At 31.9% G+C, this 14308-nt stretch overlaps 1 protein-coding gene across 7 annotated transcripts in view; it reads right to left on the reverse strand.

Annotated features, from left to right (window-relative positions):
• The window catches only part of SLC38A6 (solute carrier family 38 member 6), a 61631-nt gene that overhangs the window by 12502 nt on the left and 34821 nt on the right, over positions 1–14308 (reverse strand). For all 7 annotated transcript variants that reach the window (XM_076003987.1, XM_012777640.2, XM_076003986.1 and 4 more), the window contains 5 exons: positions 12815–12893; positions 6340–6422; positions 5766–5824; positions 1740–1805; positions 1451–1504 (listed from right to left, as the gene is read on the reverse strand). In XM_076003987.1, coding sequence (XP_075860102.1) covers positions 1451–1504; positions 1740–1805; positions 5766–5824; positions 6340–6422; positions 12815–12893 — 341 coding nt within the window. The remainder of the gene's footprint in view (positions 1–1450; positions 1505–1739; positions 1806–5765; positions 5825–6339; positions 6423–12814; positions 12894–14308) is intronic.

Below are 14308 nucleotides of genomic sequence, written 5' to 3' on the forward strand. Positions count from 1 at the left end.
TACCCTAAGTAGCAATAATTGTTGATGTTTTTGAAACTTGCTTTCACCGACTCAATCCAAGGGACTGTCACCAACTCCCTCCAAGGTAATACTGAAATTATTAGTCACATTTTATTGTTGCAATCTTTGATTAGGATCTTTTTCAATGGGAATGAACACCATTTATTTTAGACTTACAAACTCTTGTGTATGCCAATGGAACACACAAGTATAAGGCTTTCTTTCCTTTTGTTTTTATTATTAAAATACTTAACAAGAGCCAGAAGAAGTTACAAAGGAAAAATAGTTACCACCTAAATGAAAATACTATCTTTACCAAATGGATGGTGGTGATTTATCTTCTCTTTTCTGTTCAAAAAAATTTTCCCCTTAACTAACTTCAGGCTCTTCAACAAAAGAAGTTCCAGATGATGCAGCTCTATCTTGGGACATAAATAGACTCCTAAAATATCTGAGGGAGGCTGGGAGGAAGGAAGCTGTTGTGTTTCCTGAGGCTGGATTAGGGGAATGAGAGTTTAATTCACAAAATCTCTGTTTCATATATTGCTCAATTTCCTGGCTTGTCAATTATTCTACCTAGATCTTTAAGGCACATGGAGGTCTTTACCATGTAAGAGATGTGGTAACCTCCCTTGTGAGGCCAGAGAGACATTTGTCATTTAAAACCTAGAGATAAAAAGGAAAATTCTGCATGGAGAAGTAACCACACTAACATTTTACACTACTAAAGTGAGTGGAAGAGATTCTAGCATCTGGGACCTACAAACCAGCATTTCAGCAGAATCAGAAAGTGTAGATAAAGAGACTTGCAACAACAGGGAAGACTTTGAGCTCTTCTAGTGTGGTAAAGCAGAGACCATCCAGATTACAGTTCTTTTGTCATCCATCTGCTGATGCTCAGGGGCTCTTGTAGGCGTTTCCAGTGTCCATGGCTTTTAGAGAAGGCGAAAGGATTTCGTCTTCTAGTTTCTACTCCAGACATCATAAATTTCAACTTTGGAATGTTGGCCAGAAGATATATTGGCAGTGTTCAATTGCTGGTCCAATGATGAGGCTGTTTAGCTACAGACCAAGGTTCTACTCACAGGGGAGGAGTTTTTGATATAATTGGCTATTTAGCTTTACAAGTCCAGAGGGCAACAGGAAGTCTGTATCCACAGAGGACCTTATTGGCCAGACCAGACATTCGGTAAATCTGTTCTTTTAGGCAGAGGCCCATTTAAAACAGGCTCCATTTAAAGGCATGCCAAGAAAAAAAAAAGGTGGCTGTTTCATAATGGGCCACCCTGTGTTAAATAATAGTATTCTTCTGGTAGGCAATCCTATACTTAGCACTTTCGAGAAAATTAATTAGTTACAGGTACAAAGACCTAAGAGACCCTGTTACATAAACCTCTTAAAACTTGAAATGTGAAAAATCAACCAAAGTATCTGTTAATAACTTACACACCTCTTTGGAGAAATGAAAGAGCTTTGGTTTACAATCATCTGTAACATTTGGAATCTGTTTAAGAGTATTGAGGGGAAAAAGAGAAATCAACAGCCATTAAAAATCAGAATATATCAACAAAAATGATAAATTTATTATTAATACACTTTCAAACCAAAATATTTCAAAACATATTTCCAAAATGCTATGTAGCTATTGCTTTTCATTATCAGGAAAAAAGAACCATTCATTTTAAAAAAAAAAAATTGGTTTAAAATAAAAGAAACTGAAAAGAAATAAAAGTTAATACCTGGAAGCATTCCTTTAAGTAATTTAATGTTAGAGGACAAGGGATGGACCATTTTTTAATTATTATCTGCGAAAATAAATAGAATCAGATTATTTCTTATAAAATTAATAAGAAATTGATATAAAATAGGTCAGCATTATTTCAGTTAATCTAATATCATACCAAATAAGATGCTAACAGAAAATTCTCTACTTATACAATTTTGGGATCATCATTTAACATGGTCACCTGTGGTGGAGTATAGGGGTACATGTGGTGGGGACACAGGATGCTACATATTTGTTTAATGGGGTTCTCCCCCATTAAAGACCAAGAGTACTCTTTAACTTTCAAAACCAACAGCATTAAGGCATTTTTTTAAAAAGTGGAACTCAAGATGGGAACATGTTTTCAGTTATAATTTTACAAGAATATGGTCATTTATGAACCTGTTGTCAGTGGTGGATAGAGAAATATTAATAGCAGTTGGAGGAAAGGCTACAGGCAGAAGGAAGTAGACCTTATGCAAAGGAGGAGCTCAAGGATTTCTGATGTATGTATAAGTGCTGCCCCTACTTACTTTTACAGATTTGTTTTTTATAGATTTGTTTTATTTTTGTCAAATGTGGGGAAAGCTGGCTAGCATAAGAGCACATAGCTAGGGAACTCCAGCTGGTAAAAATAATGTTAAAAAATATTAAAAGAAATCAGAGGGATGCTGTTTCCCAGAATTAATCAATGAAAATGTTTCAGGTCTTTACTATTAATTGTGGCCATCCTGCTCCTAGACCTATAGTTGTAGCTGTGTCAACATTACCATTGTTTCCCTTGTTTTAGGGCACATAATTACTCTGTAAATGTTTGCTCCAGGCTGAATCCCAGCATACAAAGGGGCAAGGGAGAATAAAGGAAGTATTTGTCCTTTGCAGGAGACCAATAAGTAAACACTATTCTTATTCCTATTTGGTATTTACCAAGTTTTAGATTTTTAATTAATTCAATCAAATTTTTACATAGTGATAGAACAAATCTAAAGAAAAGATATATTTTTAGGATTAAGTTAATACATGAAGAATCACTCTTAATTAAAAATCTCACCAAAAAAAAAGAAAGAATTATTGTATAAGGACAAACTGGGCAAGTTGCTTTGAAATTACTAGGTAAGTTTTCAATAGGAAATAAAACTAAATAGTCAGCTTACTAAGAGGAAAGGACAAAATCAAAAGCAATAATCTTTTTTTTCTGATAAGTTTTCAAAAAAAAAAAAAAAAAAAAAAGGACAAGGATAGGGCCAGGGAGAAGCTAGAGAATCAAGGCTGTTACTGGTCTCACTTCTGCCATGCTGAAATTGTTCCAAATACAGTTTCTCACATTTCCCCCTTACTACCAGTGGTGGTACTGGCAGGAACAGCCATTAATTGAGTACTTGCTGTGTACCAGGTACCTTGATAAGCTCTGTGAGCTAGCTCACTTATTTTATCAGCTGTTATTTCTCTACAAAGATTCATCCCAACCCCAAGCCTGCATGGTGGTAAGGGGTGTATAGAGATGATGTCCTACAAGGCAGAAGGACAGAATAGGAACGGAAAAAGACTCAACAGCAAAGAGGTAAGATAAACAGGGAGTCATTGCTATGGTTGAAAACAGAACATGGTAAGAAGATAAATCTGGGGGTTAGAAAGACAAAAGGAAAAAGGAGATTATTAAAAATGTTCACTTGCACAAGCGGCCTCCCTTATCTCCCCTACTAGATTGACAGATCTTCACAAGTAGTGAACAGGTTAAATTCCCACACTCTATGTCTAACATAGTGCTCAGTAGAAGGAAAGCTTCTGACTACAATTCATTTAAATAGATCTCTATTTTGATTACTGACTTATTGAAATATTGCTTAGAATTCTAATCTGTACTTAAGATAGAACTTTTAGAAAGAATGGCAATCCATTTGTGTTCTAAAATGCACCAAAAAAGGTAAATTTACCCAAAAAAGTAAATCCATCTGGTTATCATTATTGTAAACCACCAATAAAGTTTATTTTTTAAATTTTTAGCTATTTTAGAGGGGGCAAATACTTACACGAAAATTTTTTATGCAAATAAGGATTTGCGAGACTAGAGTATAGGTTTTGATTTATATTATTTGAAAAGTATAATTAAGAAAATAATAGTTTTCTGGACTGATATTTTAAAAATATAATAAAAATATTATACAAATTTACAAACACTTCTGACAAAAAGAATAAAAAAATCGCTATCCTTCAAAAAAAATCTAGGTTAATATACATACATGTTTCCTTTTCCTAAATACTATGTATTTCAAAACCTAACACTTAGAGAAACTAAAATAAATATGCCAATTAAAAAGAGCACTTAAGAAAATGTACAAAAGTATTCTTCATTGTCCCATTGCAGATTAAATTTAAACTGTGGTCATAGGTAAAAATCTGAGTAGATGTTTATAAGGCATTACCATAAATGCAGAATAAGAATATTATTTCCATGTGACTGCTACAATAGAAATCTGTATTGAATTTAACAGTCTTTACCATGACAGATACAAAAACTACAGTAGACATAGTATATCAATACATTTCACCTGCTTCAAGCTATTGGTTATGAAAACTAAATTAATCCTACCTATGCAATGCTTGGATTGCCAATTATCTGGTGAGGGAAAATTCAATGTTATCTATACCGATTCTCTTTAGTATCCACACATTCATTTGCATATGTAAGCCATTCCTATCCATGTAGATGTCTCTTGACAATCAAATTATAATGAAAATATATACTGTTTCTCTCATCAGTATGTAGCCTACAAAGTATATGTTTAATTCACTTATTTGTAAGATACAAATCAAACAACTGGGGACGGAGGAGGAATGATTTTAACGTTGATGAATTCAACAAATGATTAAATTCAAATACTGTTAAATATTTTCAGTTTTAAGGGCTTTCATTAGCATATAAATACTTATATACACGGAAAACACGGTCACTTACACTTTCTTTAAATAATTTAAAGTTGTTTTATCCCTATGTTTCAGAAGATAGTTTAGTTAAAGTTAAATGTACCCTAGGTTGTTTTGAGAGGTTTGAAATCTGGCTCTATAATATGGCTTAACAACTGATGTGCTGTCTTGCTCTTATGTATAATAGCAATTTTCTTTCATTTGTTTCTTAATAACAAGGAAGAGTTCAACCAAGCTTATGAAAAGGCCATTTCGATATGTATATTCTTGACAAGTTAAAAATGTTTAATACTACTTAAGGTTTGGCATTTAGATACTGACTATGGAGTAAACTGCCATACAAAGAAAAAAAGGGTTTTAAAAAAACTTCACACAAAGATATTAACTTTAGGATGTTAAGATCTATTTTAGAAGGATTAAAAGGAAATAAATTCAAATTCTCTTTTATCTTTATATTAAATTATTTTATAATTTCAAAATAAGTTAAATTTACTATCTGATATTTTTCTATGTTATAATAGAAAGTAGCTAATATAAAAATAAGAAGAAATATGTCCCACATGTGAAGAAAAATATTTATCTGAAGTGGTGTTTTTATGAGAACTTATTTATGTTGAATCAACCAGACCAGATTGGAGAATTCAGGCACCCCAGTTCTTATTAGATCTTCTCAATAGTGAAGTCCCAGAAGCTCTGGTTTCATTAATGGAACAAAGTTTCAAAATTAAGATGACTAGTATCAAATTTATTTTACATGTTAGAACTAGACTGATTCTTCACACAATATCATACAGAAATTAACTGATATACCTACGGTTTTAACTTTACTGGTGTACTCTGTTCTCTAGTGAACCACATCAGATACTGAATTTGAAATGCTGCTCTAGCTAAGCCTCTTCAAAATAGATACAATGAAGGAAATAATTTTGTGGAACAAAAGTGCTTTTAATAATACAATGAAATAAAATGGAATACCTTTCTCAACACACAACAGAATTAAAAGAAAAAAAAGACATTAACACAATGAAGCCAATTTTTGTGAGGAGATAAGCAATGCATTATATTTTAAACTTACCACAAGAGTAAAGAACACCATAAAGAAAAATGATAAACTACTTGTGTAGCCAAGAAAGCCTGTAAAATAACAGTAAAATAAAAAGCAATTTATAAGGAAAGTGAATTTAACGTACTACTAAAGCTATACATCTTGGGCATGTTTTCTATTATGGTGCTTGGTATCTGGGGCTTAGGGCTCAGAATAACAACATTCCAACTATCTGTCACAGATCATTTATGCAGCTCTGTACAGCAGAATTGGAACTGGCTTACCACTAATGGTACACTGTAAGGAAAGGCTGCTCTTTAATGTTCCGCTGTAAAGATTTTATTTTAGTGGGGCAGACAAAATACTACTGCAAACCAAGTAATAGGTTAACTAGGCAGGACTGAAGGCTGAACAACCTAAAATAAGGCCAAGTTTAAAATTATTCACAACCACCACCCTTCTGCCAAAAATGTGGTACTGTGAAATTTAAAAGCCCCTTAATATTTCTCTCTCTCTCTGCCTCCCTCCCATTTCTCCCTGCTCCCTCCCTGCTTCTCTCTTTCTTTTTTCTAAACAAACTATGTGCTCTTTTATAAAGACTTACCTATTTTGGGAAGAAGTGCAAGAGGGAACACAATACCAACACAAATGACTATTAGTAGTGTTTGTCCATCAAGATACCAAGATCTATTAGGAAAAAAGTTCTATTTTAGGTCCAGGACTCCAGTGTTTGTTCTTACACACACAGATGCACACACTTACAATCATTATAACTACCCATTAGGAAAAGCCTACTTCATTTTGTTACAATGTTCTTGTGGGACCCTATTATTCTTATTAATGAATTTACATTTAGAAAATATATCAAATAAGTGAAATTCCGTTTTCAACTACCAACTTAACAAATATTTAAAAATAAGATAACAGTCAACATTAGTAAGGAGTGATGAGGTGTGCCAAAAAAAAAAAAAAAAAAAAAGAAATGGTAAAAGTATAAACTATATAAATTATATGTCTGGAAAGCAATGTGGTAATAAATATAGAGGACCTTCAAATAATTATACCCTTTAACACTTAAAAAACCATTAAAAATAAAGAAACAATAAGAACAAAGATTTTTGTAAAAAGATGTTATTGAAAACATTTAAAATAAAATTGAAAACAAACATCTCAGATTATGATAATTCTGAAACAACAATATAATATTCAGTAAACATCATGTGTGTATACAGCATGATAATCTTGAGGAAAAACACAGATACATTAAAAATGGGAAGGAACTGCAATATATTGATAGGCATTATCTCTGAGAGTCAGAATGATGGGTAAATTTTCTTCTTTATATTTCCTATATTTTTCCAAATTTTAGGAAACAGCATGTAGTACCAATAAAAAAGCATTAAATACATTAGAATACTGAATGAGAAAAAAGTAAGTTAACAGTATCATTCGGTATTTGTTCATTATAAAAGACAAAACTTGATGCACATAAAAAGCCAGAAAGATATACTTAAAATACCACAAGTGGATATATCTAAATGGTAGCAATATGAGTGATTTTTATTTTTTCCTTGTTTGCATATAATGTGGTTTCAATTTTTTTAATGTGAAATAAATGGGTAGAAATTTCAAAAGGTTAAAGTTAATTCCTCAAGTCCTTAAAAGATTTGTATATAAAGAACAAACAATTCATGAAAAAAGTATAACCAGTAAATACACATGAAGAAAAATCCAATTACTGGTGCTAATTAAGGAAATAATGAAACTGTTGACATTAAACTAGCAAAATTATTAAAAAATAATATTCAAAGATGTGGCATAATTGGACTTCATACATTGCTAGTAATCTTGTCAATTAGTATCATCTTCTGGAGAAACAATGATAGTATGTAGCAAGAGTAAAAAAATGCAGAGGTAATCTATTCTAAGAAAATAATCCAAAATAGAGAAAACTCTATATGTATGAAACTGTTGAATACAATATTATAATAATAAGAAACTGGTGGGTAAGCATAGTCCGAAAAAAGTAGCTGGGAGAAAACTCTGTATACCCTACATTAGGAATTATTTAGGTTAATAATAGTATACTCAAAGGAATGTTATATAGTTTTAAAAAGACAATCTAATAAAATGAAAAATGATAAGGATCTAAAATATATGATTATTAACTATGTTTTAAAAAGATGTTTGGAAAAAATACAAAAGAAAGAGGACAGTGATTAGGTTAGAGATGGTATTACATTATAATTCTTTGCTCTCTTTTCTAAATTTTTTTGTAATATAGCTATCATAGTTTTGTGCGGAAGCATATACATATATATATACACATGAACAATAGTAACAAAGTAAAACTAATGCTAAAATGGGACCTGGGGACATCAAAGACCCCTAATATGATAAATTTTTCAAACTATGTGGTAGATGATCTCAAAGTTCCCACTTTGCAATAATGCATCCTCTTTCACTGTCTACCAGATAGCCAAAATCTTCCACTGCCACGTTAAATTAAGAAAGGGTTTTCCTCTACATGAGTTTCAACCCTTGGCTTCTAACATGGACTTTATAATTCACTGCATATCTTTTATACTGTGGTTTATAAGGAAGTCCTCTTCAATGTATCTTTAATCATTACTATTGCATGCTAACAACTTTCTCTTTAACGGAATAAGAGAAGGAGCAGCAACAGAAATAGCACCATAATCACATTTTTCCCTTCTCTACCCTAATTTGTGCCCTTAGGAAATGCATGTGCTAGAAACTATTATATAACTTGTGCACAAGTATTTCTAGCTCTAATGGACCTGAAGCTCAATGTCCTGCAATTCCTGGTATGCAGGAAGTGCTAAAAGAATATACTAATTAAAAATACAAAGTGATACTTAACATGTTTATTTTTCTAGTCACTCTTGAATAAGAATCAAAATAGGAATTTTGAAATATCTTTCACTGAGGAACACCTGGCAACTAAATTTCTGAAGCTGGCAAAAAGCCCAGGGCTCTATGTCTGAAATGCCTTTTCCTTCAGGGACCCACTATCAGGCCCAGACAGTTGCAGTGCCAGGAGAAAAAATGCCCAAAGGAGCACCAAAGTAGATTCCATCTGTTAGTTCTGCTGTCCCTGTTAGTCGACAATACTATATTGTACACTTGAAAATCTGTTGAGTGTAGCTCTCACATTAAGTGTTCTTATCATAATAAAATAAAACAAAAAATAATTATAAACCAATTTCTCTCTTTAAAAGGGGAAAAAAAATGTCATGGAGGTAGAGTTATACAAAAAGGAACATGTTAATCCCCAGGACCAGGATTCTTCTCTAGCATAAGAATAAAGGAACAATTTTGAAATCTTGAACAACTGTTATTTTATACCATTTCAGACCACAATTCATTTATGCCCATAGAAATCATATGACTGACCAAAGCACTAAACTGTGGGTTTGAATATAACTGTGCCTTTTCCCAGCAGTAACTCAAACTCACAGACTTATGGAACGTTATAGCTAGAAGAGATCTTAGAGATCATCTGGCTCAACAGCTTCACTGTATATGTCTGTAAAATCAGCAAAAGGATAGTGATGATCTTAGTGACAGTAGTGATGAAAATATTCCTCAATAGTCACTCTAAGTTTATGGTATTTTTCAGATACTGCCTCATTTATTTCAAGATCATGCTTTGTGCTCTCCTTTTCACAGGACTGGACTTTAAATTTTTAATGCAAAAAAGAATTTTATTATAAAATAAAATTTTCTACCCCAGTTTGGCTACTGGTTTATTATTAAGCTTTTTTAATCCTTATTATTTTAATAAAGCCTAATGTAAATGTAGTGCTTTTCTTTACCATTCATTAACAATAAAGGCACCACAGTAATGTAAAGTTAGTTTAGATTTCATGTGTGTGTCACAGCTAAATGAATTGTGTTCGGCAATGGATATTTTCCAAAGAACAGAAATGATTAAACTTATAAAACAAAACTCCAGCCTGAGAAATACAAACAAGTAAAAAGAAGTCTCAAAAAGTGCATATTAAGTAAGCTTATTTTATAAATCAAGATTTTAGAAGAATGTACTAACTTTAAATTTTTTCCTAAGGGGAGAATAAAGAATTATCTAACTGAACTCCTGTTTTCCTACTGTGATCTAAATATACACTCTCTTTAAGCCAAAAGAATTAGAGTAAAAAGTTTTATACTTCCTAGAAAACTTGTTTGATCTGTGGATTTAATCCTATATGATAAAAATGTTCCAAGTATGAAATATAGAGTATAAATCCTTAGCTGTATTGCAAATGCTTTGGCATGCAGATGTTTTTTTCCATATTTTAATGAAAACCAGATTTATTTATAAGTTGCTTTAATTTCATTCCCGAATGGAATGGAACAAGAGTATCATATGTTCTGAATTAGGATCTTACTCACATCCCATATCAATTATGTAACTCAAATGCAAGACAACTTAATTGTGTCAATCATATTCCCCTGACAAGATCATTAAATGTTAACAGATAGCTTCCAACTTTTAACAGCTATAGATTTTAAAAATATAAGTTATTCTTTGAAAAATATAGATGTATCATGAAAGTTCAGTATAAGCATTATAGCCTCTGACTTCTAATAGACATGTTTGAAATTAGAATTATTATGAACACAAAGTTTATTGATAATATTTTTATAAAGATTTATATTTCACAAAGGTATATCAAACTCAGATAATCCAGAAAACAAGCACACCTGAAAGATCTTAATTAAAATGTGTTGTAAATCAAATCTCAAAATCAACATATCAATACATTAATCTCTTAGAGGAAATCCTGCTATGTCACTCTATCTAGAAATAAACTGTTCTATATAGATAGTAAAGTCAATTATCATAACATTTGCTTCTTAATTATTTTACATAATTAAACTTTAAAGATTAATGATTTATCTGCATTCTAACCAATTAATATAATTAGCCATTTATTAATTTTTTTCAAAACTCTGAAATCCAAAATAAGTTGAATACATATTACATTTAAAACAAGAATAGGTTGTTAAAAAGATGTACAATTTTAAAACATCATAACTGAGAAGATACAAACTAGCCATAGTATTTTGAAGTACACAATTTAAAAAATCCATTTCTGATATATAAAAGTAACATTTTAATCAATTTTCTACTAATATGAGATATGAGATGGGAGTTCATTTTAACTTTTGTTTGAAAAAAAAAGAAAAAACCTGAACAATGTAAATGGCAAATAGTTTAAAATGAAGCTGTGGTAAAGTATCTCTTTTAGAGAAAGATCATCTAAGTTTCAATACCAGTTCTGCCACATATTACTTTAATTATTTCAAAATTTTATATGTATTTATATCCTTTCTCTTTCCACAAAGACATATGACACTAAAAAATTTAAATAAATGTCACCAAATTCAGGACCAAGAAAAAGGAAAACATACATGACAATTATTGGGATTAAAACAGTTTATGCAATACATTCAAATTTGACTCTGAGCTTTCTGGCAGTCAGAGCAAAAAGGGAAACACTATCTTTAATATAGTCATTATTATTGGAATTTCTTAATTCTCCACATTTACATTGTGCTATCAGCTTATAAAAGCATTTGTATGTATATCTTATTTGATCATCCCAAAAACAGTGTTAAGAAGGCAATATTTGTAAGCCCATTACACCAGGTAAAAAAACCTATGGCTCAAAGTTAAGTCATACACCCAAAAGAAGTTAAATTAGATTCCTGAGGTTATTGAATATGAAATGGATAGAACACATGTCTCCTTAGTCTTAGTCTAGCATTCTTTATTCCACCTCACACTGCCTTGAGCTCTTAGCCCTAAATTATAAAATACATGTTTCACACAGAATTTGAATAATAGAAGCTGTCCTCAATATTTTCAGAGCAAATACAAAGTGAGTTTCACATAGTTATTTCTTACAGCAAGTGTTTATCAAACTAAAAGCATAAAATCAAAATGTAACTAGATGAAGGTGTAGATAAAACAAGGTAGTTGTTGAGTATCAGATGTGACAGTGAATGTGGAAACACTGTAAACTGTAAAGTACTATACAAAGGCACATTATCTTCTGATGATGCAAAATCTTTAAGAACTTCTATCTACCTTTTTTCAATCAAATTTGCTTGATGGTTTCTATTCTAAAGTATACCATACATTCCTTACAAATATGTATTTGCACTTGTGCAAGTAGAATTCTTTAATGGAAGCCAAGATGTCAAAGCGAAAAACTGAATTTGGAACTTTCCCTGCATTCCAGAACAAGTTCAATTATTGAAGCAAAACAACCAAATATTTAAACCTAAAAGTCTGATGGATTTTGTGTTGTGGGTTGAAAACTGTGTTAAATAACTTGATGGCAATTAAAAGGATTTATTCTATCTTTTCAAGTTTATTTTTCTAAAAATTTCTTGTTCTACACAGTGAAATAAAAAACACAATTAATTTTTTTCTGCACAAAAGGGATGAATCAAGTCTTTAGAACCTAGTCTTTTTTAAATAAAGGAGAAAGGAGAAAGGAGGTATAGCGTGGTTTAGAATTGCTTATAATATTGTTTAAAAAAACAGGAAATGAACTTGCAAATACTTTTTTTTAACCATACTATATAATAAGAACCTCACACAATATGGTTGTAACTGCTGAATTTTTCATCACTGTGATTTGTTGAGAAGTGACAGCAATATTATTTACTCTTTTCCTTTAAGAACTTTACTTCCAGTACCATGAGCTTTTTCCTATCCCCCCGCCCAATCTTTCATATCTCTAGAAATTTCTCTTTTATTCTTCTCCAAGATCTATCTCAGACCTGTCTTAGCCCATCTCACACCCTCAAGGAATACAAGGATTATATCTGGTGCTTCTGATGGTTCACAGCACAGTGCTTGGTACATATGGGTAATCAATAAACATCTGCTAAGTATTTTCTACTCTATTACTTTTCCACCCCTGCCTAATTTGTAAGTGTCTTGAGGGCAAGGACTACATTTGTTTCACTTGCCAGTAGAGCTTAATAAATATTTATTGAATTAATAAATGAATGAACACAATGTGAAATATTTTTCTTACCCACTGTAGTCTCCAGTTAAAAATTCTGAAATAGCAGCAGGAAGCTCTGTTTTAATAATGAAAAGATAAGATGACATAGCTGCAAAAAGAAAGAGATTCCTATTAGAATTCTATAATTTTAAAACATTTAAATAATAATCTATCCAGGAACACAGATGTCCATTAGGACTATGACAAAATATAGAATTAACTCATAATGCACTATTCCAAAGATATATATATATATATATATATATATATATATACATACATACCAGGAATGCAGATAAGTAACTTTGTTAAGAAGAATGTTTGATAAGTTCATTAAATATCCTTTGCTTACATTTAAGCAAACTAGGTAAGAGAAAGGGTCTTGATTACAGATCACTTATAAATGAAATTGTTTGAAGTTTTGCAAAAACTCCTCTATATGTTATCACTCCTGTCCAAGTCATTAGAGTAGTTTAGAAGCAACTGACACAGAAATAGTAGTTTAATAAGTATGGCTTATGACTTTGATTATTTGTTCTTTTTTACTAGAGAGAGATGCCTCACCCTACCACAGAAGTCTCATTCTCTCTTTCTTCCTCTCTCTGCTACCCACATTATGAACATATGTAATTATAGGACAAAAACAGAATGCATAATGAATTACATCTAAAATGATTCTCTAAAAAAGATTAGAAAATGTTCTATGGAAACCATTAAGCATATTAAAAGAATCAACTTCTTTTATTCTATTTTATTAACAGGGCTCATTTGTATTATACAGTCAGAAACCTGAAGCTAGCATTATTTATCACATTTTATCTGACAAGATCCAAGAAATATCTAGCTTTTAGCAATTTAATAATGATTCTTTTTTTTTTTTTTTTTCTTTTTTCTAAGAGATAGGGTCCTACTCTGTCACCCAGGCTGGAGTGCAGTGGCACAACCACAGCTCACTGCAACCTCCAATTCCTGAGCTCAACCAATTTTCCCACCCCAGCCTCCCAAGTAGTTGGGACTACAGGGGTATGCCACCATTCCTGGCTAGTTTTCTATTTTTTAAATTTTTTGTAGAGATGGAGGTTTCATTATGTTGCCCAGGCTGGTCTCAAACACCTGGTCTCAAGCGACCCTCCTGTCTTGGCCTCCTAAAGTGCTGGGATTACAAGTGTGAGTGCCTGGTCCTAATTCTGATGTAGTTATAAAAAAATAAATTCAGGCCAGGCTAGATGATTCACAGCACTCTGGGAAGCAGAGGTACGAAGATCACATGAGGCCAGGAGTTTGAGACCAGTGTGGGCAACACAGCGAGACCCTGTCTCTATTTTAAAAAAATATCCAATTAGCCAGGCATGGTAGCACGTGCCTATTGTCCTAGCTACTCAGGAGGCTGAGGCAGGAGGATCAAGTGAACCCAGAGGTTTGAGCTTGCAGTGAGCTATGATAGGACCACTGCACTCCAGTTTATGTGACAGAGCAAGGCTCTGTCTCTAAACACATACATACGTAAAATAAATTTTATAAACC

This window comes from Microcebus murinus, chromosome 6, assembly GCF_040939455.1.
Source record: "Microcebus murinus isolate Inina chromosome 6, M.murinus_Inina_mat1.0, whole genome shotgun sequence".
Taxonomy (NCBI): domain Eukaryota; kingdom Metazoa; phylum Chordata; class Mammalia; order Primates; family Cheirogaleidae; genus Microcebus; species Microcebus murinus.